At 43.0% G+C, this 27413-nt stretch overlaps 1 protein-coding gene across 1 annotated transcript in view; it reads left to right on the top strand.

Moving 5' to 3' along the window:
- Positions 1 to 27413, top strand: part of KNTC1 (kinetochore associated 1) — a 3090908-nt gene that overhangs the window by 948896 nt on the left and 2114599 nt on the right. The window contains exon 26 of the mRNA XM_044068909.1: positions 4475 to 4618. Coding sequence (XP_043924844.1) covers positions 4475 to 4618 — 144 coding nt within the window. The remainder of the gene's footprint in view (positions 1 to 4474; positions 4619 to 27413) is intronic.

The raw sequence follows: 27413 nt of genomic DNA on the forward strand, positions 1-27413 counted from the left end.
CAGCATGATTTTATTTTATTTGGTTCTTGCCGATTTGTCCCTTTCAGAGGCATTGATGGCAAACACGTATCCTCCAGCTCGAACACACACACACTGATTCTTGGGCACGACCACACCGATCCTACTTTGACATGAAAAAAAAAAACAAAACAGGAAGGGTGCTTTGGCGCATGCACACCCCGACGTTACAGGTCACAGGCGCGAAAAACAAATGAAAAAATGTTTTGGTGCATGCATACACTGACGTTGCAGTTAAAGGTCGAGGGCTGCATGGAAGAGTTCTGAGGGCCGCAGGTTGGACACGTCTGCTCTACAACATCCTTCATCTTTTCAGATAAGTGTAACTCAAAAATTTAATCAAGATTTACTCTGGTGGATGTCTTGAAATCCTCAACAATAGTCTCGCCCTTTCAACCCCATCAACCGATAGCCACAGTGACCACGGACACCTCCCTGATGGGGTGGGGGGGGCTATGTCAGGGAAACCCAGTCCAAGGCACCTGGTCGGAGACAGAGGCCCTTTTGCATATCAATGTCCTGGGACTGAGGGTGGTGCTACTAGCGCTGCAAGCATTTCATTCCATACTTCCGTCAGAGACTATTGCGATCCAATCAGACAACATTTCAGTGGTCTGGTACATCAACAAACAAGGGGGCACCAGATCTTATCTGTTATGCTGAGAGGCCTTGAGAATGTGGCAATGGGTTATAGCTTCCAACCACTTTCTAATTGCAACGCACATTCCCGGGAGCTCCAACGTGATAGCGGACAAATTGAGCAGGTGCATTCTACAACCTCGTGAGTGGTTCTTCAATACTATGATAGCGGCAAGAATCTTCCACCGCTGGGGCCAACCTTGCTGTGACTTGTTTGCCTCCCCAACCAACTACAAGTGCAGCAACTATTTTGCCCTGACCCCCCCTCGGAGACAGTCACCGAGAGATGCTCTAGCTCATGCTTGGCCCCTCGGATCTACTTTATGCTTATCCTCCTCTTCCCCTCATCTCCCAAGTTTCTGAAGAAAGCATGACAGTTGAAGCAAAGTGATCCTCATACTCCATATTGGCCTCGACAAGTCTGATTCCCTTTCCTCTGGCTTCACCTGCTAGATCAACTGTGGATCCTCAATCCATCTCCAATGCTGATCTCCCATCCGCAGGGTCTGACTCACCCTTATCTAACAACCCTGAAACTGGCAGCTTGGTCTCACCACTTCCAATGATTGCCAGGCAGGAAAACCTCTCGTCCCCTGTGCGCAATATTCTTATTGCATCTCATAAATCGTCCACCAGACTAATCTATCTTAATAAATGGAAATCTTCTCTATGTGGGCAGCGAATAAACAATTAGATCCCTTGTCAGCCCCAGTTTCGGTGGTTTTGGATCACTTATCACATCTTTTCCAGTCTGGGGTGTCTGCCTCTACTGTTCTTGTGCATTTCAAATTTCCACATTGGTTTTCAGGATTCTTCACTTATGTCACATAGACTCTGTAAAACTTTCTTGAAGGGGGTTATCCACCTGAAACCTCCATTTAGAGAACTGGTACAACCTTGGGATTTGGCTTTGCTTCTGCAAGCTCTAACACCCCCCCTGCGTCTGCATGTAATGTGAAATATCTCTCTTGGAAAATGTTTCTGATTGCTATCACATCGGCCAGACGCCTGTCAGAACTTGAAGCCTTATGCATTAAACCTCCTTATCTTATCTTCCATAAGGATAGGGTATCACTGAGAACTTATTCTTCCATTTTACCAAAAGTGGTGCCAGAATGGTCTATCAACCAATCTGTTGATCTCCCAGTGTTCTTTCCTAACCACTCTAGCAAAGGAGAGTATTGCCTGCACTCCCTGGATGTTGATTGACAATTACGTTTTTATCTAGACAGAACAAAATCTACCCGTAAATCAGACCGTTTCTGGATCTAGACGAGATCATCCTGTCTCAAAAGTTACACTGAGCTTCATGGTTGAAAAATTGTATTACCTTTATCTACAACAAGAAAAATCTCACCTTTCCTCACAGAGTGAAAGCAGATTCTACAAGATCTATGGCAACTTCAGCAGCTTTCCATGCTAGGGCTTCCCTCAATGATATTTGCTCAGCTGCAACTTGGGCCAAACCTCATAGCTTTATTCTTCATTACAAATTGGAGTTGGCCTCCAGAGGTAGAGCTTCTTTTAGCTCCTTGGTGCTCAGGAATGTCCTTCCATGTGGGCCACCTAGGGATACAGGTAGCTGGGGACTCTGTCCCATCAGTAAGGAACGAATGAAGATTAACAACATAATAAAGAAGTTATGTTTTACGGTAACATTCCATCTGTGTTGTTGATCTTCGTTCATTTATTACTTCCCACCCTCCATCCCCCCTCTAGAGGTTCCTGGTTGATCTCATATACTCCTTTATTGTAGGTCTGTTATGACCAGAGGTAGCCTCTACTTTTATCTATCAACTTGCAAACTCGATCTGAGGTAACGGAGAGCAGAGCAGTCTGGGTAAGACCTTGGCTCAAGAGTTTTTGGCTGATGGAAGCCTGATATTTGGCCGTCTCAGTTCCGAGGCTGGAACCGATAACCCATCAGTAATGAATGAACGAAGATCAACAACACAGATGGAATGTTATGGTAAGACATAACTTCTTTTTATTTTGTGTGTATTTATTTTGTGTGGTGGGTAGAGCTTGCAGTTGGATCTTTTACCTTATAACTTTGGGCTACTGCTATAAAATCATACCTCTCAAGTGTCTAGAATTTTGCAGAATGTCCAGATTTTTACCTCCTATTTTTTGTCTGTTCCACGTAAATACATAGTTTGCTGTATATAGCTAAGGACTGACGTAACAAAACGATGACAGACATATAAATGTTAGATTTCATATGCACAGGTATGTGAAAATTATTATTCAAACAAATTTCTAAGGTTATAGCAGCAATATGTAAAATCTGTCCCTGGTTATGGGCCTTTGTTCTGTCCCCCCCCCCCATTATTTTTGTCTTTGCCCAGAATTCTTGTGCTTATAGGATGAAAGGTATGTATAGTCAGAGGGTTGCCTTTCAGATTTATATCTTTCAGAAAAGGCATGCCAAATAAATAGTGCAATACCTGGCAATCTAGCAACATTTTTCAGTTTATAAGAATGATGGTTAAAATCTGTTTCTGAATCTGGCCTGCTGTAGTTGTGTGTGTGAGGGAGAAGTAATCAGGAAACATGCACAATATCCAGATTTTTACCTTTTTTTTTTTTTCTTAACTTTTGGTCTGGTCAGTTGTGGTTTTCTGAAATATTTTTTTTCCATCTGGCTCCTGTCCAGTCCCAAATCATAACCAAGCCTGCAATCTTTCCCTTTTGTTCTATTGTTATTAATGGGAAAAAGCAATGTCCCGATTCTTAGTGTAATAGGAACCTAAAACAAAGTTTACAACTTGTCTCACATGTGGAAGTGCTGGTAGCTTGCCGCAACCTATCAGGTCTTTACTTCACTAAAGCAGACTTGATATATTGCAGCTTTTAACAGACGTAACCTCCTCATTGGAGGAAGCATTAGCAGGAAAACAAAATGCATGGCAAAGACCTTGACTTGCAAGCAATATCAGGTATGATCCCAGGAGACGCACACAGGAAAAAGTTACCTGCATCATGGAAGGATCCCGATGGGGGCCCTTTTCAGCAGCAACAGATTTGTGGGCCGTCTGTGACTTTTGGCCTAACACCAGCTATGAATAAATAATTACAACAGGAATAAGATAATGTGTCCATTCCACTTGTGATCCTAAACCCTTGAAATGGAAGGGAATGAAAGAGCCCTAACTCAAGAAAAGATATTTCTAAAAGGCAGAGGGGGAAGTAATTCCTGAAAAAATAGCTGTTTGTATTGTTGAACGTAGCTCAGATAATCAAAGCAAGATCTTCTTTGGGAGCAGTAAAGACTAGCAATAGTGCCTTTTCTGGTGGTGGTGAATTTTTTTGCCTCTCCCCTTTCCATTTTTTCTTGGGCATGTTCTTTGGTTCTGGCTGTCTCAATTTATTCACTCATTATTTAGTGTTCTTTTCCTAGTGGTCTTGCAGGCCTTTTCTGTTTTTGTGTACTTGGTGTTGGCTGAAGTCTTCATCATAACGTCTGCATGCTTGTTGACCGAAATAGGGGTTGGTAATGGCATTTGTATTAAAGTGATACAGAAGCGTTACTTTATATATTTTTCCCATGTAAGTAGTGTTGTTGATGTTGGATTCCCTCACTTCAATTACTAAAACTCTAAAGAAAAGAAAAAAAATGCTGAATGTTGTACTTTGAGAATGATTTTTCAGGTCAGTGCTTTGTAACTGATGAAAAATCAATTCAAGTTAAGAACAGCAGTGAATAATATGTTTGTATTCCATTCTGATTTGAAATAATTGTATTGGGACTTTGTTTATAATTGCATGCATTGGTGACTGCAATTGTTAAAATGTATGTTGCAATTTTTTTTTCTAGGAGACTACAACTACCATTGTTTTTCGCATGCTGGATAAAGTTTTGGCACCAGAGCTCATTCCCTCTACTCTTGAGAAAGTTGTAAAACCGTACATCCAAGAACATAATCTGCAACTGGAGGAACTTCTATGTCAGTACATTAAAGTAAGTCATAAAGAAGAAAGAATGTAGGTTAGAGCTATGTTTAAGCCTTGGATCTTAAATGGAGTGGAAATCATTAAGGTCCTTACTATTATATTCTTCCTTTCTCCAGGGGGACTCTTTGCAAACGTCCTGCTTCCGTGTTTTAGTTTCTTATTTCAGATAGCGTTATTCTTCATTTATTTTATCTATATATATATCTATCTCTCTCTCTCTCTCTCTATATATATATATATATATATATATATATATATATATATATATATCGTAATTCCATTTAGGCACGTGTTTCATGAGGATGTGCAGCAGGTGTTAAAGATGGCTAGAAAACTTGCTGTTAGATAATCTTATGTTTACAAATGGATGACGTTTCTAAGTGGTGCCTCAATGAAAACAACGGGTCCACTTTGGTTAATATCCCTCTGGTCTTGCAATATTGGTGAGACTTATGCAGGATGGTTTAGCTTATGTGTGCATATAGTGGCCATCTTTCTTTATCAGCTAATAGATCCCCCTGTTTTTTTGGTAAGCAAACTTCTTTGTTGGATCTCATCTGTGTTGCTGAAAAATTGACCTTTACCACGTTTTGAACCAGCAGCTCAGACCGTAAGTTCTTAATGTGGGTATCTGTTTTGCTTATTGCTCTGACACCTGCAGGGTCTCATGGTGGGACAAACTTGCCTGATTTTTCACAGGGTTAGGGTTGTGGTACACACGTATCCTTTTTTCAGGCCAAAGAGTCTTCACTTTTTGTCAGTCTTTTAATCTTCTTCTGTTCTACTGGAACCTAAGAATAAGTAGTAGACATTACTTTATTCCTTGGATGTGCATAAGCAGCTCAGGTAAAACCTTGACAGAGCAAAGCCTTTCAAGAAGGAGGATAGATTTTTTATATCCTTTTATAGGATGAACAAAGGCTAACCTGACTGTAAGCAATTCACTGCAAATGAGTTACCCTGTAGTATTGTTTTTAGTTGCATCTGCCATGGCGATGGAAATCCATGGAAGGTAAAGGTACATTTCACCATGGCCTTTTCCTTTCAGTGACATTTTGGAAAGGAGTAGATTTGAAGTATTTAGACGTAGTAACTTTGTCCTCTTTCCTTACCTTTGAAGCACTTTTCTAGGTCCAGTGCAAGCTTCATGAGGACTGTTCTCCATGGACTCTCGGTCTCTTATCCTTCCTCCACCCTAGTTGAGTAAGCTTTGGGAATCTACTCATATGCCAGTGTGTTTGCTGAACATAGTACAGCTGCATAAGTTTCACTTAGTTGTAACAGTAGATGTTCATAGAACACAGTCTTACTGGCAGTTCCCTCCCCCCCTCCCCATTTATATGCAACAGTAGATGTTCATAGACCACACTGCTTTACTGGCCGTCCCCTCCTCCCTCCCCATTTACATGTAATTGTAGATGTACATATAACACACTACTTTACTGACAGTCCCCTCCCCCTCCCCATTTACATGTAACAGTAGATATACATAGAACACACTGCTTTACTGATAGTCCCCTCCCCATTTACATGTAACAGTAGATGTACATAGAACGCACTGCTTTACTGACAGTCCCCTCCCCATTTACATCTAACAGTAGATGTACATAGAACGCACTGCTTTACTGGCAGTCCCCTCCCCATTTACATGTAACAGTAGATGTACATAGAACACACTGCTTTACCAACAGTCTCCTCCCCCTCCCCATTTACATGTAACAGTAGATGTACATAGAACACACTGCTTTACTGACAGTCCCCTCCCCCTCCCCATTTACATGTAACAGTAGATGTTCATAGAGCACACTGCTTTACCAACACTCTCCTTCCCCTCCCCATTTACATGTAACAGTAGATGCACATAGAACACACTGCTTTACTGACAGTCCCCTCCCCCTCCCCATTTACATCTAACAGTAGATGTACTTAGAACACACTGCTTTACTGACAGTCCCCTCCCCATTTACATGTAACAGTAGATGTTCATAGAACACACTGCTTTACTGGCAGTCCCCTCCCCCTTTACATGTAACAGTAGATGTACATAGATCACACTGCTTTACTGACAGCCCCCTCCCCATTTACATGTAACAGTAGATGTTCATAGAGCACACTGCTTTACTGGCAGTCCCCTCCCCCTTTACATGTAACAGTAGATGTTTATAGAACACACTGTTTTACTGACAGTCCCCTCCCCCTCCCCATTTACATGTAACAGTAGATGTTCATAGAACACACTGCTTTACTGACAGTCCCATCCCCCTCCCCATTTACGTGTAACAGTAGATGTTCATAGAACACACTGCTTTACTGACAGTCCCCTCCCCCTCCCCATTTACATGTAACAGTACATGTTCAGAGTACACCCTGCTTTACTGGCAGAACCATCCCCCATCCCCATTTACATGTAACAGTAAATGTACATAGAACACACTGCTTTACCGACAGTCCCCTCCCCATTTACATGCAACAGTACATGTTCGTATAACACACTGCCGTGCTGGCAGTACCCTGCCCATTTACATGCAACAGTAGATGTTCATATAACACACTGCCGTGCTGGCAGTACCCTGCCCATTTACATGTAACAGGAGATGTTCATATAACACACTCCCGTGCTGGCAGTACCCTGCTCATTTACATGTAACAGTAGATGTTCGTAGTACACACTGCCGTGCTGGCAGTACCCTGCCCATTTACATGTAACAGTAGATGTTCGTAGAACACACTGCCTTATTTGTAGTACCCTGCCCATTTACATGTAACAGTAGATGTTCATATAACACACTGCCGTGCTGGCAGTACCCTGCCCATTTACATGTAACAGTAGATGTTCATGTAACACACTGCCTTATTGGCAGTACCCTGCCCATTTACATGTAACAGTAGATGTTCATATAACACACTGCCATGCTGGCAGTACCCGACCCATTTACATGCAACAGTAGCTGTTCCTAGAACACACTGCCTTATTGGCAGTACCCTGCCCATTTACATGTAACAGTAGATGTTCATATAACACCCTCCCCATTTACATGTAACAGTAGATGTTCGTAGAACACACTGCCTTATTGGCAGTACCCTGCCCATTTACTTGTGACACTAGATGTTCATAGAACACACTGCTTTACTGACAGTCCCCTCCCCCTCCCCATTTACATGTAACAGTACATGTTCAGAGTACACTCTGCTTTACTGGTAGAACCATCCCCCATCCCCATTTACATGTAACAGTAGATGTACATAGAACACATTGCTTTACCGACAGTCCCCTCCCCCTTCCCATTTACATGTAACAGTAGATGTACATAGAACACACTGCTTTACTGACAGTCCCCTCCCCATTTACATGTAACAGTACATGTTCAGAGTACACTCTGCTTTACTGGCAGAACCGCCCCCCATCCCCATTTACATGTAATGGTAGATGTTCGTAGATCACACTGCTTTACTGTCAGTCCCCTCCACCTCACCATTTACATGTAACAGTAGATGTACATAGAACACACTGCCTTATTGGCAGTACCCTGCCATTTACATGTAACAGTAGATGTTCATAGAACACACTGCCTTATTGGCAGTACCCTCCCCATTTACATGTAACAGTAGATGTTCATATAACACACTAACGTGCTGGCAGTACCCTGCCCATTTACATGTAACACTAGATGTTCATATAACACACTGCCGTGCTGGCAGTACCCTGCCCATTTACATGTAACAGTAGATGTTCATATAACACACTGCCATGCTGGAAGTACACTACCCATTTACATGTAACAGTAGATGTTCATATAACACACTGCCGTTCTGGCAGTACCCTGCCCATTTACATGTAACAGTACATGTTCAAATAACACACTGCCGTGCTGGCAGTACCCTGCCCATTTACATGTAACAGTAGATGTTCATATAACACACTGCCATGCTGGAAGTACCCTACCCATTTACATGTAACAGTAGATGTTCATATAACACACTGCCGTTCTGGCAGTACCCTGCCCATTTACATGTAACAGTACATGTTCAAATAACACACTGCCGTGCTGGCAGTACCCTGCCCATTTACATGTAACAGTAGATGTTCATATAACACACTGCCTTATTTGGCAGTACCCTGCCCATTTACATGTAACAGCAGATGTTCGTAGAACACACTGCCTTATTGGCAGTACCCTGCCCATTTACATGTAACAGTAGATGTTCATATAACACACTGCCGTGCTGGAAGTACACTACCCATTTACATGTAACAGTAGATGTTCATATAACACACTGCCGTTCTGGCAGTACCCTGCCCATTTACATGTAACAGTACATGTTCAAATAACACACTGCCGTGCTGGCAGTACCCTGCCCATTTACATGTAACAGTAGATGTTCATATAACACACTGCCATGCTGGAAGTACCCTACCCATTTACATGTAACAGTAGATGTTCATATAACACACTGCCGTTCTGGCAGTACCCTGCCCATTTACATGTAACAGTACATGTTCAAATAACACACTGCCGTGCTGGCAGTACCCTGCCCATTTACATGTAACAGTAGATGTTCATATAACACACTGCCTTATTTGGCAGTACCCTGCCCATTTACATGTAACAGTAGATGTTCATAGAACACACTGCTTTATTGGCAGTACCCTGCCCATTTACATGTAACAGCAGATGTTCGTAGAACACACTGCCTTATTGGCAGTACCCTGCCCATTTACATGTAACAGTAGATGTTCATATAACACACTGCCGTGCTGGAAGTACCCTGCCCATTTGCATGTAACAGTAGATGTTTGTAGAACACACTGCCTTATTGTCAGTACCCTGCCCATTTACATGTAACAGTAGATGCTCATATAACACACTGCCATGCTGGCAGTACGCTGCCCATTTACATGTAACAGCAGATGTTCGTAGAACACACTGCCTTATTGGCAGTACCCTGCCCATTTACATGTAACAGTAGATGTTCATATAACACACTGTCTTATTGGCAGTACCCTGCCCATTTTCATGTAACAGTAGATGTTCGTAGAATACACTGCCTTATTGGCAGTACCCTGCCCATTTACATGTAACACTAGATGTTCATATAACACACTGCTGTGCTGGAAGTACCCTGCCCATTTGCATGTAACAGTAGATGTTTGTAGAACACACTGCCTTATTGTCAGTACCCTGCCCATTTACATGTAACAGTATATGCTCATATAACACACTGCCATGCTGGCAGTACACTGCCCATTTACATGTAACAGCAGATGTTCGTAGAACACACTGCCTTATTGGCAGTACCCTGCCCATTTACATGTAACAGTAGATGTTCATATAACACACTGTCTTATTGGCAGTACCCTGCCCATTTACATGTAACAGTAGATGTTCGTAGAATACACTGCCTAATTGGCAGTACCCTGCCCATTTACATGTAACAGTAGATGTTCGTAGAACACACTGCCTTATTGACAGTACCCTGCCCATTTACATGTAACAGTAGATGTTCATAAAACACACTGCCGTGCTGGCAGTACCCTGCCCATATACATGTAACAGTAGATGTTTGTAGAACACACTGCCTTATTGGCAGTACCCTGCCCATTTACATGTAACAGTAGATGTTCGTAGAACACACTGCCTTATTGGCAGTACCCTGCCCATTTACATGTAACAGTAGCTCTTCATATAACATACTACCGTGCTGGCAGTACCCTGCCCATTTACATGTAACAGTACATGTTGATAGAACACACTGCCTTATTGGCAGTACCCTGTCCATTTACATGTAACAGCAGATGTTCGTAGAACACACTGCCTTATTGGCAGTACCCTGCCCATTTACATGTAACAGTAGATGTTCGTAGAACACACTGCCTTATTGGCAGTACCCTGCCCATTTACATGTAACAGTAGATGTTCATATAACACACTGCCGTGCTGGCAGTACCCTGCCCATTTACATGTAACAGTAGATGTTCGTAGAACACACTGCCTTATTGGCAGTAACCTGCCCATTTACATGTAACATCAGATGTTCATATAACACACTGCCTTATTTGGCAGTACCCTGCCCATTTACATGTAACAGTAGATGTTCATATAACACACTGCTGTGCTTGCAGTACCCTGCCCATTTACATGTAACAGTAGATGTTCATATAACACACTGCCGTGCTGGCAGTACCCTGCCCATTTACATTTAACAGTAGATGTTCGTAGAACACACTGCTTTATTGGCAGTACCCTGCCCATTTACATGTAACAGAAGATGTTCATATAACACACTGCCTTATTGGCAGTACCCCGCCCATTTACATGTAACAGTAGATGTTCATATAACACACTGCCATGCTGGCAGTACCCTGCCCATTTACATGTAACAGTAGATGTTCGTAGAACACACTGCCGATTTACATGTAACAGTAGATGTTCATATAACACACTGCCGTGCTGGCAGTACCCTGCCCATTTACATGCAACAGTACATGTTCATATAACACACTGCCGTGCTGGCAGTACCCTGCCCATTTACATGTAACAGTAGATGTTCGTAGAACACACTGCCTTATTGGCAGTACCCTGCCCATTTACATGTAACAGTAGATGTTCATATAACACCCTCCCCATTTACATGTAACAGTAGATGTTCGTAGAACACACTGCCTTATTGGCAGTACCCTGCCCATTTACTTGTAACACTAGATGTTCATAGAACACACTGCTTTACTGACAGTCCCCTCCCCCTCCCCATTTACATGTAACAGTACATGTTCAGAGTACACTCTACTTTACTGGCAGAACCATCCCCCATCCCCATTTACATGTAACAGTAGATGTACATAGAACACATTGCTTTACCGACAGTCCCCTCCCCCTTCCCATTTACATGTAACAGTAGATGCACATAGAACACACTTCTTTACTGACAGTCCCCTCCCCCTCCCAATTTACATGTAACAGTACATGTTCAGAGTACACTCTGCTTTACTGGCAGAACCATCCCCAATCCCAATTTACATGTAACAGTAGATGTACATAGAACACACTGCTTTACTGACAGTCCCCTCCCCATTTACATGTAACAGTACATGTTCAGAGTACACTCTGCTTTACTGGCAGAACCGTACCCCATCCCCATTTACATGTAATGGTAGATGTTCGTAGATCACACTGCTTTACTGACAGTCCCCTCCACCTCACCATTTACATGCAACAGTAGATGTACATAGAACACACTGCCTTATTGGCAGTACCCTGCCCATTTACATGTAACAGTAGATGTTCATAGAACACACTGCCTTATCGGCAGTACCCTGCCCATTTACATGTAACAGTAGATGTTCATATAACACACTACCGTGCTGGCAGTACCCTGCCCATTTACATGTAACACTAGATGTTCATATAACACACTGCCATGCTGGCAGTACCCTGCCCATTTACATGTAACAGTAGATGTTCATATAACACACTGCCATGCTGGAAGTACCCTACCCATTTACATGTAACAGTAGATGTTCATATAACACACTGCTGTTCTGGCAGTACCCTTCCCATTTACATGTAACAGTACGTGTTCATATAACACACTGCCGTGCTGGCAGTACCCTGCCCATTTACATGTAACAGTAGATGTTCGTAGAACACACTGCCTTATTGGCAGTACCCTGCCCATTTACACGTAACAGTAGATATTCATATAACACACTGCCATGCTGGCAGTACGCTGCCCATTTCCATGCAACTGTAGATGTTCGTAGAAAACACTGCCGTGCTGGCATTACCCTGCCCATATACATGTAACAGTAGATGTTCATATAACACACTGCCTTATTTGGCAGTACCCTGCCCATTTACATGTAAAAGTAGATGTTCGTAGAACAGACTGCTTTATTGGCAGTACCCTGCCCATTTACATGTAATAGCAGATGTTCGTAGAACACACTGCCTTATTGGCAGTACCCTGCCCATTTACATGTAACAGTAGATGTTCATATAACACACTGCCATGTTGGCAGTACCCTGCCCATTTACATGTAATAGTAGATGTTCATATAACACACTGCCTTATTGGCAGTACCCTGCCCATTTACATGTAACACTAGATGTTCATATAACACACTGCCGTGCTGGAAGTACCCTGCCCATTTGCATGTAACAGTAGATGTTTGTAGAACACACTGCCTTATTGTCAGTACCCTGCCCATTTACATGTAACAGTAGATGTTCATATAACACACTGCCATGCTGGAAGTACCCTACCCATTTACATGTAACAGTAGATGTTCATATAACACACTGCCGTTCTGGCAGTACCCTGCCCATTTACATGTAACAGTACATGTTCATATAACACACTGCCGTGCTGGCAGTACCCTGCCCATTTACATGTAACAGTAGATGTTCGTAGAACACACTGCCTTATTGGCAGTACCCTGCCCATTTACACGTAGCAGTAGCTGTTCATACAACACACTGCCATGCTGGCAGTACCCTGCCCATTTACATGCAACTGTAGATGTTCGTAGAACACACTGCCTTATTGGCAGTACCCTGCCCATTTACATGTAACAGTAGATGTTCATATAACACACTGTCTTATTGGCAGTACCCTGCCCATTTACATGTAACAGTAGATGTTCGTAGAATACACTGCCTTATTGGCAGTACCCTACCCATTTACATGTAACAGTAGATGTTCGTAGAACACACTGCCTTATTGACAGTACCTTGCCCATTTACATGTAACAGTAGATGTTCATATAACACACTGTCGTGCTGGCAGTACCCTGCCCATTTACATGTAACAGTAGATGTTCATATAACACACTGCCTTATTGGCAGTACCCTGCCCATTTACATGTAACAGGAGATGTTCATATAACACACTCCCCTGCTGGCAGTACCCTGCCCATTTACATGTAACAGTAGATGTTCATATAACACACTGCCGTGCTGGCAGTACCCTGCCCATTTACATGTAACAGTAGATGTTCGTAGAACACACTGCCTTATTGGCAGTACCCTGCCCATTTACATGTAACAGTAGATGTTCGTAGAACACACTGCCGTGCTGACAGTACCCTGCCCATTTACATGTAACTGTAGATGTTCATATAACACACTGCCGTGCTGGCAATTCCCGGCCCATTTACATGTAACAGTAGATGTTCATATAACACACTGCCTTATTGACAGTACCCTGCCCATTTACATGTGACAGTAGATGTTCATATAACATACTGCCGTGCTGGCAGTACCCTGCCCATTTACATGTAACAGTAGATGTTCATATAACACACTGCCGTGCTGGCAGTGCCCTGCCCATTTACATGTAACAGTACATGTTCATATAAGACACTGCTGTGCTGGCAGTACCCTGCCCATTTACATGTAACAGTAGATGTTCGTAGAACACACTGCCTTATTGGCAGTACCCTGCCCATTTACATGTAACAGTAGATGTTCGTAGAACACACTGCCTTATTGGCAGTACCCTGCCCATTTACATGTAACAGTAGCTGTTCGTAGAACACACTGCCTTATTGGCAGTACCCTGCCCATTTACATGTAACAGTAGCTGTTCATATAACATACTACCGTGCTGGCAGTACCCTGCCCATTTACATGTAACAGTACATGTTCATAGAACACACTGCCTTATTGGCAGTACCCTGTCCATTTACATGTAACAGCAGATGTTCGTAGAACACACTGCCTTATTGGCAGTACCCTGCCCATTTACATGTAACAGTAGCTGTTCATATAACATACTACCGTGCTGGCAGTACCCTGCCCATTTACATGTAACAGTACATGTTCATAGAACACACTGCCTTATTGGCAGTACCCTGTCCATTTACATGTAAAAGCAGATGTTCGTAGAACACACTGCCTTATTGGCAGTACCCTGGCCATTTACATGTAACAGTAGCTGTTCATATAACATACTACCGTGCTGGCAGTACCCTGCCCATTTACATGTAACAGTACATGTTCATAGAACACACTGCCTTATTGGCAGTACCCTGTCCATTTACATGTAACAGCAGATGTTCGTAGAACACACTGCCTTATTGGCAGTACCCTGCCCATTTACATGTAACAGTAGATGTTCGTAGAACACACTGCCTTATTGGCAGTACCCTGCCCATTTACATGTAACAGTAGATGTTCATATAACACACTGCCGTGCTGGCAGTACCCTGCCCATTTACATGTAGCAGTAGATGTTCGTAGAATACACTGCCTTATTGGCAGTAGCCTGCCCATTTACATGTAACATCAGTTGTTCATATAACACACTGCCTTATTTGGCAGTACCCTGCCCATTTACATGTAACAGTAGATGTTCATATAACACACTGCCGTGCTGGCAGTACCCTGCCCATTTACATGTAACAGTAGATGTTCATATATCACACTGCCGTGCTGGCAATACCCGGCCCATTTACATGTAACAGTAGATGTTCATAGAACACACTGCCTTAATGGCAGTACCCGGCCAATTTACATGTAACAGTAGATGTTCGTAGAACACACTGCCGTGCTGACAGTACCCTGCCCATTTACATGTAACTGTAGATGTTCATATAACACACTGCCGTGCTGGCAATACCCGGCCCATTTACATGTAACAGTAGATGTTCATATAACACACTGCCTTATTGGCAGTACCCTGCCCATTTACATGTGACAGTAGATGTTCATATAACATACTGCCGTGCTGGCAGTACCCTGCCCATTTACATGTAACAGTAGATGTTCATATAACACACTGCCATGCTGGCAGTGCCCTGCCCATTTACATGTAACAGTACATGTTCATATAAGACACTGCTGTGCTGGCAGTACCCTGCCCATTTACATGTAACAGTAGATGTTCAGAACACACTGCCTTATTGGCAGTACCCTGCCCATTTACATGTAACAGTAGATGTTCGTAGAACACACTGCCTTATTGGCAGTACCCTGCCCATTTACATGTAACAGTAGATGTTCGTATAACACACTGCCATGCTGGCAGTACCCTGCCCATTTACATGTAACAGTAGATGTTCATAGAGCAAACTGCCTTATTGGTAGTACCCTGCCCATTTACATGTAACAGTAGATGTTCATATAACACACTGCCGTGCTGGCAGTACCCTGCCCATTTACATGTAACAGTAGATGTTCGTAGATCACACTGCCTTATTGGCAGTACCCTGCCCATTTACATGCAACAGTAGATGTTCGTAGAACACACTGCCTTATTGGCAGTACCCTGCCCATTTACATGTAACAGTAGATGTTCGTAGAACACACTGCCTTATTGGCAGTACCCTGCCCATTTACATGTAACAGTAGATGTTCATATAACACACTGCCGTGCTCGTAGTACCCTGCCTATTTACATGTAACAGTAGATGTTCGTAGAACACACTGCCTTATTTGCAGTACCCTGCCCATTTACATGTAACAGCAGATGTTCAGAGAACACACTGCCTTATTTGCAGTACCCCGCCCATTTACATGTAACAGTAGATGTTCATATAACACACTGCCGTGCTGGCAGTACCCTGCCCATTTACATGTAACAGTAGATGTTCATAGTACACACTGCCGTGCTGGCAGTACCCTGCCCATTTACATGTAACAGTAGATGTTCGTAGAACACACTGCCTTATTGGCAGTACCCTGCCCATTTACATGTAACAGTAGATGTTCATATAACACCCTCCCCATTTACATGTAACAGTAGATGTTCGTAGAACACACTGCCATGCTGGCAGTACCCTGCCCATTTACTTGTAACATTAGATGTTCGTAGAACACACTGCCTTAGCAGTACCCTGCCCATTTACATGCAACAGTAGATGTTCATATAACACACTGCCATGCTGGCAGTACCCTGCCCATTTACATGTAATAGTAGATGTTCGTAGAACACACTGCCTTATTGGCAGTACCCAGCCCATTTACATGTAACAGTAGATGTTCATATAACACACTGCCTTTTTGGCAGTACCCTGCCCATTTACACGTAGCAGTAGCTGTTCATATAACACACTGCCGTGCTTGCAGTACCCTGCCCATTTACATGTAACAGTAGATGTTCGTAGAACACACTACCTTATTGGCAGTACCCTGCCTATTTACATGTAACAGTAGATGTTCGTAGAACACACTACCTTATTGGCAGTACCCTGCCCATTTACATGTAACAGTAGATGTTCGTATAACACACTGCCATGCTGGCAGTACCCTGCCCATTTACATGTAACAGTAGATGTTCGTAGAACACACTGCCTTATTGGCAGTACCCTGCCCATTTACATGTAATAGTAGATGTTCGTAGAACACACTGCCTTATTGGCAGTACCCTGCCCATTTACATGTAACAGTAGCTGTTCATATAACACACTGCCATGCTGGCAGTACCCTGCCCATTTACATGTAACAATACATGTTCGTAGAACAAACTGCCTTATTGGCAGTACCCTGCCCATTTACATGTAACAGTAGATGTTCATATAACACCCTCCCGTGCTGGCAGTACCCTGCCCATTTACATGTAACAGTAGATGTTCATATAACACATTGCCGTGCTGGTAGTACCCTGCCTATTTACATGTAACAGTAGATGTTCGTAGAACACACTGCCTTATTGACAGTACCCTGCCCATTTACATGTAACAGTAGATGTTCATATAACACCCTGCCCATTTACATGTAACAGTAGATGTTCATATAACACACTGCATTGTTGGCAGTACCCTGCCCATTTACATGTAACAGTAGATGTTCATACAACACACTGCATTGTTGGCAGTACCCTGCCCATTTACATGTAACAGTAGATGTTCGTAGATCACACTGCCTTATTGGCAGTACCCTGTCCATTTACATGTAACAGTAGATGTTCATATAACACCCTGCCCATTTACATGTAACAGTAGATGTTCGTAGAACACACTGCCTTATTGGCAGTACCCTGCCCATTTACATGTAACAGTAGATGTTCGTAGAACACACCACCTTATTGGCAGTATCCTGCCCATGTACATGTAACAGTAGATGTTCGTATAACACACTGCCGTGCTGGCAGTACCCTGCCCATTTACATGTAGCAGTAGCTGTTCATACAACACACTGCCATGCTGGCAGTACCCTGCCCATTTACATGCAACAGTAGATGTTCGTAGAACGCACTGCCTTATTGGCAGTACCCTGCCAATTTACATGTAACAGTAGATGTTCATATAACACACTGCAGTGCTGGCAGTACCCTGCCCATTTACATGTAACAGTAGATGTTCATATAACACACTGCCGTGCTGGCAGTACCCTGCCCATTTACATGTAACAGTAGATGTTCGTAGAACACACTGCCTTATTGGCAGTACCCTGCCAATTTACATGTAACAGTAGATGTTCATATAACATACTACCGTGCTGGCAGTACCCTGCCCATTTACATGTAACAGTACATGTTCATAGAACACACTGCCTTATTGGCAGTACCCTGTCCATTTACATGTAACAGCAGATGTTCGTAGAACACACTGCCTTATTGGCAGTACCCTGCCCATTTACATGTAACAGTAGCTGTTCATATAACATACTACCGTGCTGGCAGTACCCTGCCCATTTACATGTAACAGTACATGTTCATAGAACACACTGCCTTATTGGCAGTACCCTGTCCATTTACATGTAACAGCAGATGTTCGTAGAACACACTGCCTTATTGGCAGTACCCTGCCCATTTACATGTAACAATAGATGTTCGTAGAACACACTGCCTTATTGGCAGTACCCTGCCCATTTACATGTAACAGTAGATGTTCATATAACACACTGCCGTGCTGGCAGTACCCTGCCCATTTACATGTAGCAGTAGATGTTCGTAGAATACACTGCCTTATTGGCAGTAGCCTGCCCATTTACATGTAACATCAGTTGTTCATATAACACACTGCCTTATTTGGCAGTACCCTGCCCATTTACATGTAACAGTAGATGTTCATATAACACACTGCCGTGCTGGCAGTACCCTGCCCATTTACATGTAACAGTAGATGTTCATATATCACACTGCCGTGCTGGCAATACCCGGCCCATTTACATGTAACAGTAGATGTTCATAGAACACACTGCCTTAATGGCAGTACCCGGCCAATTTACATGTAACAGTAGATGTTCGTAGAACACACTGCCGTGCTGACAGTACCCTGCCCATTTACATGTAACTGTAGATGTTCATATAACACACTGCCGTGCTGGCAATTCCCGGCCCATTTACATGTAACAGTAGATGTTCATATAACACACTGCCTTATTGACAGTACCCTGCCCATTTACATGTGACAGTAGATGTTCATATAACATACTGCCGTGCTGGCAGTACCCTGCCCATTTACATGTAACAGTAGATGTTCATATAACACACTGCCGTGCTGGCAGTGCCCTGCCCATTTACATGTAACAGTACATGTTCATATAAGACACTGCTGTGCTGGCAGTACCCTGCCCATTTACATGTAACAGTAGATGTTCGTAGAACACACTGCCTTATTGGCAGTACCCTGCCCATTTACATGTAACAGTAGATGTTCGTAGAACACACTGCCTTATTGGCAGTACCCTGCCCATTTACATGTAACAGTAGATGTTCGTAGAACACACTGCCTTATTGGCAGTACCCTGCCCATTTACATGTAACAGTAGCTGTTCATATAACATACTACCGTGCTGGCAGTACCCTGCCCATTTACATGTAACAGTACATGTTCATAGAACACACTGCCTTATTGGCAGTACCCTGTCCATTTACATGTAACAGCAGATGTTCGTAGAACACACTGCCTTATTGGCAGTACCCTGCCCATTTACATGTAACAGTAGCTGTTCATATAACATACTACCGTGCTGGCAGTACCCTGCCCATTTACATGTAACAGTACATGTTCATAGAACACACTGCCTTATTGGCAGTACCCTGTCCATTTACATGTAACAGCAGATGTTCGTAGAACACACTGCTTTATTGGCAGTACCCTGCCCATTTACATGTAACAGTAGATGTTCGTAGAACACACTGCCTTATTGGCAGTACCCTGCCCATTTACATGTAACAGTAGATGTTCATATAACACACTGCCGTGCTGGCAGTACCCTGCCCATTTACATGTAGCAGTAGATGTTCGTAGAATACACTGCCTTATTGGCAGTAGCCTGCCCATTTACATGTAACATCAGTTGTTCATATAACACACTGCCTTATTTGGCAGTACCCTGCCCATTTACATGTAACAGTAGATGTTCATTTAACACACTGCCGTGCTGGCAGTACCCTGCCCATTTACATGTAACAGTAGATGTTCATATATCACACTGCCGTGCTGGCAATACCCGGCCCATTTACATGTAACAGTAGATGTTCATAGAACACACTGCCTTAATGGCAGTACCCGGACAATTTACATGTAACAGTAGATGTTCGTAGAACACACTGCCGTGCTGACAGTACCCTGCCCATTTACATGTAACTGTAGATGTTCATATAACACACTGCCGTGCTGGCAATACCCGGCCCATTTACATGTAACAGTAGATGTTCATATAACACACTGCCTTATTGGCAGTACCCTGCCCATTTACATGTGACAGGATGTTCATATAACATACTGCCGTGCTGGCAGTACCCTGCCCATTTACATGTAGCAGTAGATGTTCATATAACACACTGCCGTGCTGGCAGTGCCCTGCCCATTTACATGTAACAGTACATGTTCATATAAGACACTGCTGTGCTGGCAGTACCCTGCCCATTTACATGTAACAGTAGATGTTCGTAGAACACACTGCCTTATTGGCAGTACCCTGCCCATTTACATGTAACAGTAGATGTTCGTAGAACACACTGCCTTATTGGCAGTACCCTGCCCATTTACATGTAACAGTAGATGTTCGTATAACACACTGCCGTGCTGGCAGTACCCTGCCCATTTACATGTAACAGTAGATGTTCATAGAGCAAACTGCCTTATTGGCAGTACCCTGCCCATTTACATGTAACAGTAGATGTTCATATAACACACTGCCTTATTGTCAGTACCCTGCCCATTTACATGTAACAGTAGATGTTCATATAACACACTGCCGTGCTGGCAGTACCCTGCCCATTTACATGTAACAGTAGATGTTCGTAGATCACACTGCCTTATTGGCAGTACCCTGCCCATTTACATGCAACAGTAGATGTTCGTAGAACACACTGCCTTATTGGCAGTACCCTGCCCATTTACATGTAACAGTAGATGTTCGTAGAACACACTGCCTTATTGGCAGTACCCTGCCCATTTACATGTAACAGTAGATGTTCATATAACACACTGCCGTGCTCGTAGTACCCTGCCTATTTACATGTAACAGTAGATGTTCGTAGAACACACTGCCTTATTTGCAGTACCCTGCCCATTTACATGTAACAGCAGATGTTCGTAGAACACACTGCCTTATTTGCAGTACCCTGCCCATTTACATGTAACAGTAGATGTTCATATAACACACTGCCGTGCTGGCAGTACCCTGCCCATTTACATGTAACAGTAGATGTTCATAGTACACACTGCCGTGCTGGCAGTACCCTGCCCATTTACATGTAACAGTAGATGTTCGTAGAACACACTGCCTTATTGGCAGTACCCTGCCCATTTACATGTAACAGTAGATGTTCATATAACACCCTCCCCATTTACATGTAACAGTAGATGTTCGTAGAACACACTGCCATGCTGGCAGTACCCTGCCCATTTACTTGTAACATTAGATGTTCGTAGAACACACTGTCTTAGCAGTACCCTGCCCATTTACATGCAACAGTAGATGTTCATATAACACACTGCCATGCTGGCAGTACCCTGCCCATTTACATGTAATAGTAGATGTTCGTAGAACACACTGCCTTATTGGCAGTACCCAGCCCATTTACATGTAACAGTAGATGTTCATATAACACACTGCCTTTTTGGCAGTACCCTGCCCATTTACACGTAGCAGTAGCTGTTCATATAACACACTGCCGTGCTTGCAGTACCCTGCCCATTTACATGTAACAGTAGATGTTCGTAGAACACACTACCTTATTGGCAGTACCCTGCCTATTTACATGTAACAGTAGATGTTCGTAGAACACACTACCTTATTGGCAGTACCCTGCCCATTTACATGTAACAGTAGATGTTCGTATAACACACTGCCATGCTGGCAGTACCCTGCCCATTTACATGTAACAGTAGATGTTCGTAGAACACACTGCCTTATTGGCAGTACCCTGCCCATTTACATGTAATAGTAGATGTTCGTAGAACACACTGCCTTATTGGCAGTACCCTGCCCATTTACATGTAACAGTAGCTGTTCATATAACACACTGCCATGCTGGCAGTACCCTGCCCATTTACATGTAACAGTACATGTTCGTAGAACAAACTGCCTTATTGGCAGTACCCTGCCCATTTACATGTAACAGTAGATGTTCATATAACACCCTCCCGTGCTGGCAGTACCCTGCCCATTTACATGTAACAGTAGATGTTCATATAACACATTGCCGTGCTGGTAGTACCCTGCCTATTTACATGTAACAGTAGATGTTCGTAGAACACACTGCCTTATTGACAGTACCCTGCCCATTCACATGTAACAGTAGATGTTCATATAACACCCTGCCCATTTGCATGTAACAGTAGATGTTCATATAACACACTGCATTGTTGGCAGTACCCTGCCCATTTACATGTAACAGTAGATGTTCATACAACACACTGCATTGTTGGCAGTACCCTGCCCATTTACATGTAACAGTAGATGTTCGTAGATCACACTGCCTTATTGGCAGTACCCTGCCCATTTACATGTAACAGTAGATGTTCATATAACACCCTGCCCATTTACATGTAACAGTAGATGTTCGTAGAACACACTGCCTTATTGGCAGTACCCTGCCCATTTACATGTAACAGTAGATGTTCGTAGAACACACCACCTTATTGGCAGTATCCTGCCCATTTACATGTAACAGTAGATGTTCGTATAACACACTGCCGTGCTGGCAGTACCCTGCCCATTTACATGTAGCAGTAGCTGTTCATACAACACACTGCCATGCTGGCAGTACCCTGCCCATTTACATGCAACAGTAGATGTTCGTAGAACTCACTGCCTTATTGGCAGTACCCTGCCAATTTACATGCAACAGTAGATGTTCATATAACACACTGCAGTGCTGGCAGTACCCTGCCCATTTACATGTAACAGTAGATGTTCATATAACACACTGCCGTGCTGGCAGTACCCTGCCCATTTACATGTAACAGTAGATGTTCGTAGAACACACTGCCTTATTGGCAGTACCCTGCCCATTTACATGCAGCAGTAGATGTTCGTACAACACACTGCCTTATTGGCAGCACCCTGCCCATTTACATGTAACATCAGATGTTCATATAACACACTGCCTTATTGACAGTACCCTGACCATTTACTTGTAACAGTAGATGTTCGTAGAACACACTGCCTTATTGGCAGTACCCTGCCCATTTACATGTAACAGTAGATGTTCGTAGAACACACTGCCTTATTGGCAGTACCCTGCCCATTTACATGTAACAGTAGATGTTCGTATAACACACTGCCGTGCTGGCAGTACCCTGCCCATTTACATGTAACAGTAGATGTTCATATAACACACTGCCGTGCTGGCAATACCCTGCCCATTTACATGTAACAGTAGATGTTCGTAGAACACACTGCCTTATTGGCAGTACCCTGCCCATTTACATGTAACTGTAGATGTTCGTAGAACACACTCCCTTATTGGCAGTACCCTGCCCATTTACATGTAACAGTAGATGTTCATATAACACACTGTCGTGCTGGCAGTACCCTGCCCATTTACATGTAACAGTAGATGTTCATATAACACACTGCCTTATTGGCAGTACCCTGCCCATTTACATGTAACAGTAGATGTTCATATAACACACTGCCTTATTGGCAGTACCCTGCCCATTTACATGTAACAGTAGATGTTCATATAACACACTGCCATGCTGGCAGTACCCTGCCCATTTACATGTAACAGTAGATGTTCGTATAACACACTGCCGTGCTGGCAGTTCCCTGCCCATTTACATGTAACAGTAGATGTTCGTAGAACACACTGCCTTAGTGGCAGTACTCTGCCCATTTACATGTAACAGTACATGTTCGTAGAACACACTGTCGTGCTGGTAGTACCCTTCCCATTTATATGTAACAGTAGATGTTCGTAGAACACACTGCCGTGCTGGCAGTACCTTGCCCGTTTACATGCAACAGTAGATGTTCGTACAACACACTGCCTTATTGGCAGTACCCTGCCCATTTACATGCAACAGTAGATGTTCGTACAACACACTGCCTTATTGGCAGTACCCTGCCCATTTACATGTAACAGCAGATGTTCGTAGAACACACTACCTTATTGGCAGTACCCTGCCCATTTACATGTAACAGTAGATGTTCACAGAACACACTGCCTTATTGGCAGTAGCCTGCCCATTTGCATGTAACAGTAGATGTTTATATAACACTCTGCTGTGCTGGCAGTACCCTCCCACCGTCCACCTTTTGTTGGGTGTAGGTAGTTGGTTATTGAGGTTGCTGTTGTGTTTACCTTTTTTTGTGTGTGGCATTTTGGTATGGAACATTAAGTGTTTACAAAGCTTGTGTTTCCATCTACTCTTCCAGTTGGACCCTAAAAAACTAAAAGGGTCCTGTCTGAGTGTGAAAGGCTGTCCTGCCAAGTGTCTGGTACTTGTCCCTGACAGGCAGTGGGAGGAGTTCTGAGCTCTGACAGACTGCCAGGGGAGGGTACCAAGGCCCTACTACTACCTATATGCCAGTAAGGTAATGTGTTGTATGAAAACTAGTGTTGCAGGTAAGTGGAACTTGGGTAGTTGCACTTGAATCCTGTTGCGGAAGCTTTGTATGTATAAAAGTGTTGCTCTGAAGTAGCTCATCAGACTGAGTTGTTAGGGATTTCTGACTTCTGCAAGGAGAGGATCTGACTTTCAGGTCAACTTTATCTCATTTCCCTCAAAGATAGGGTTTCTTTAAGAACAAGTCCTTCATTTCTGCAGAAGTTGTTTTCGGAGTTTACTTTAAGGCAAGCTATCTGTCTCCGTCTTCTTTCCCGAAGTCAGAAATGAAGGAGAAGGGATGTTCCATGTTTTAGATGTCCACACACAACTCCGATACTATCCTGACGGGTCAAAATCTTTCAGAACTTCTGATCAGTTCTCTCATTTAAAGGTGAGAAAAAGACAATCTGTGTCAAAACAGACAATTTTTCAAATGGTTATTTGATGCTATTGCCTTTTGTTAACACCCACCACAAAAGTATTTCATACAGGGTCAAGGCTTTATTCTACCAGGGCCTTGGCTACATATGTGACATGGAGAGGGTTGAATTATTGAAGTATTCTTGAAGCAGCAACTTGGTCCTCTGTACATATTTTTTTAGAAAGCAGTAGACACTAGATGTATTTTCCATGTCTAGGACAGGCTTTGTTGGGACTTTTCTCCATGGGCGACTGGACCATCATCTGGTTTCCTCCCAGTCAACCTAAATTATGGTAATCTATGTACATACAGCTTAGAGTACGGCAGCAATAATCTTTATGAAGAGCATAATAAAATTATTGTGTTGGTTTGTTTTCATTTATATAAATGTATGATTGCCTATGTAGTTAGTGATGGCTTAATAAAGATGTTTATTTAAAAAAAGGGCAGGAATTTAATAATTCATGTACTGTTGCTTAGGTTATATGATATATAGCAAAATATATGAAGGTATAATATTTGTAAACGTGAACGTGTTAATACAGTTTGATTACTTTTATTTAAATGCAAATTTGCATATATCATAATTGATAATTCAATAAGGTGTTAAAAAAACATAGTACAATTGTGTAAGTATACATACCATAACAGTACATGTACAAACGACTGTTGTAGCCATTGTCACCCTCCACCTGTCTTGTTTTTGTGTATCTTTTTATGCTAGGGTGTGTGGAGATTTTTTTATTTTCCTAACATTGTCTGACGGCGCAGTGGTTTGTGTTGTCATCTCGTAGCAAGAGGTTCTCCAGTTTGATTCTGTACTGTGTGCCTTCTGTGCGGAGTCTGCATGTCCTCCCTGCATTCATGTGGGTTTCCTTCTGGTGCTCCGGTTTCCTTGCACATTGCAAAGACATGCATCTAGAGTGTTTCTCCTCGGGCATCTGCTGAAAATGAGCTCTGTTCCCAGTCAGACTTTCCCGGTAAACAAATGTTAACTAAATAAATAAAATGAATTGTCCTTCTTGGGGCTTTAGCCTCCCTCTGGCTGGTGGCATGAAAGCTCTGAAAGGCTGTATGTATAGACCTGACTTTGTCAGCACAACTCAAGCTGTCAAACGGATTTGGCAGGTGGAAAGTGTCCTGAAGCTGTGGAAACTGTCTGGCTTTTGTATCCTGTACAGGATAAAACTCATATAGCTAAGGCTACTGCAACAGTGGTCATTTAGACATCTACCGTTATGGAAAGTTTACTTGCACAACTATACTTTGAGAGTCCTGAATATTTTGTCAGTTTTTCTGTTAAGAAAAAATCTTTCTACTTTCTCAAGTTAAATGAAATGCCAAGTTACAAATCTACTAAATGTTGGTGCATTTTATGAAGGATAGTGACTTATTGTGTCTTTATGCTTTAGTAATGTGTTCTAATTGGTAGGCTTCCTTGACTACCACTTCATTGTTTAGATGAAAAGTTAGACTATCATCTACTAGTGTTCCTTATGCCCAGCAACTTAATCTGTTTTAGGGGACTACTTTTAGTGGTGCAGTTGCAAGGAATGGTCTTTTCAAAAGTTGCTGTGCTGTATGTTTTGGTATTCTTAGGATAGATGTGGTCACTGCACCATGAAAGGACACTGTCCAAATCAAAGTCTGTGTTAGGACAGAATGTGTGCCTGATGGTAGAATATTACTTCAAGTCATCTGTGGGGGTTTGGATGTGGTCAGTACACCAAGAAAGGACACTATCCAAATCAGAGTCTGTGTTAGGACAGAATGTGTGCATGATTAGGTTCATAGGTTCATACTAGGCTATCTGCCCTAGGGCATTTATAAGCCTAGCCAGAGTATGTTTTGCTTTCGCCACCCATTTTAAATGAATTTTGCTATGCCCTTTTTCGAGGTTAGTATACTGTGCCTCTGCCTATCAGTGACACAGAAGTGATACCCGGGGTAAAGCTACGATCTCCCATCCACTCATCAAGATTCCTCTTGAAGAGAGTCAGTGAGGGACTCTGTTTAACCTGGACTGGGATTTTATTCCAGAGTGAAGGGAGCCTCTGGGTTATGAATCTGTCCCTCCAGCATGTCCTATTTATTTCAGTGCTGAGGTTCAAGTCTCTCGAGCGCGTAGCTCGATGGGATTTGGATTTTCTGAAGTGCAGCATGTCCATTAATTCCGAGTTGGACATGGCTTTATACGTCAGGCACAGATCGCCTCTGAGCAGGCAGTATGCCACTGAGTAGAGCTGGAGTTTCTTTAACCGGGCATCATATGGCATCTGTTTGAGCCCTTTGATCCTCTTGGTGAGGTACTTTTGGGGTCTTTCCAGTTGCTGCATGAGTCTGGTAAGGTACATCCCAAAAGGGGCATTGTACTCAATTATGTGCCTGATGAGGGATGAGTAAAGAGGCACGATGACCTCCCCTGATCAA

The sequence above is a fragment of the Protopterus annectens genome, chromosome 4.part0 (assembly GCF_019279795.1).
Source record: "Protopterus annectens isolate FY-2018-M chromosome 4.part0, PAN1.0, whole genome shotgun sequence".
NCBI lineage: Eukaryota > Metazoa > Chordata > Ceratodontiformes > Protopteridae > Protopterus > Protopterus annectens.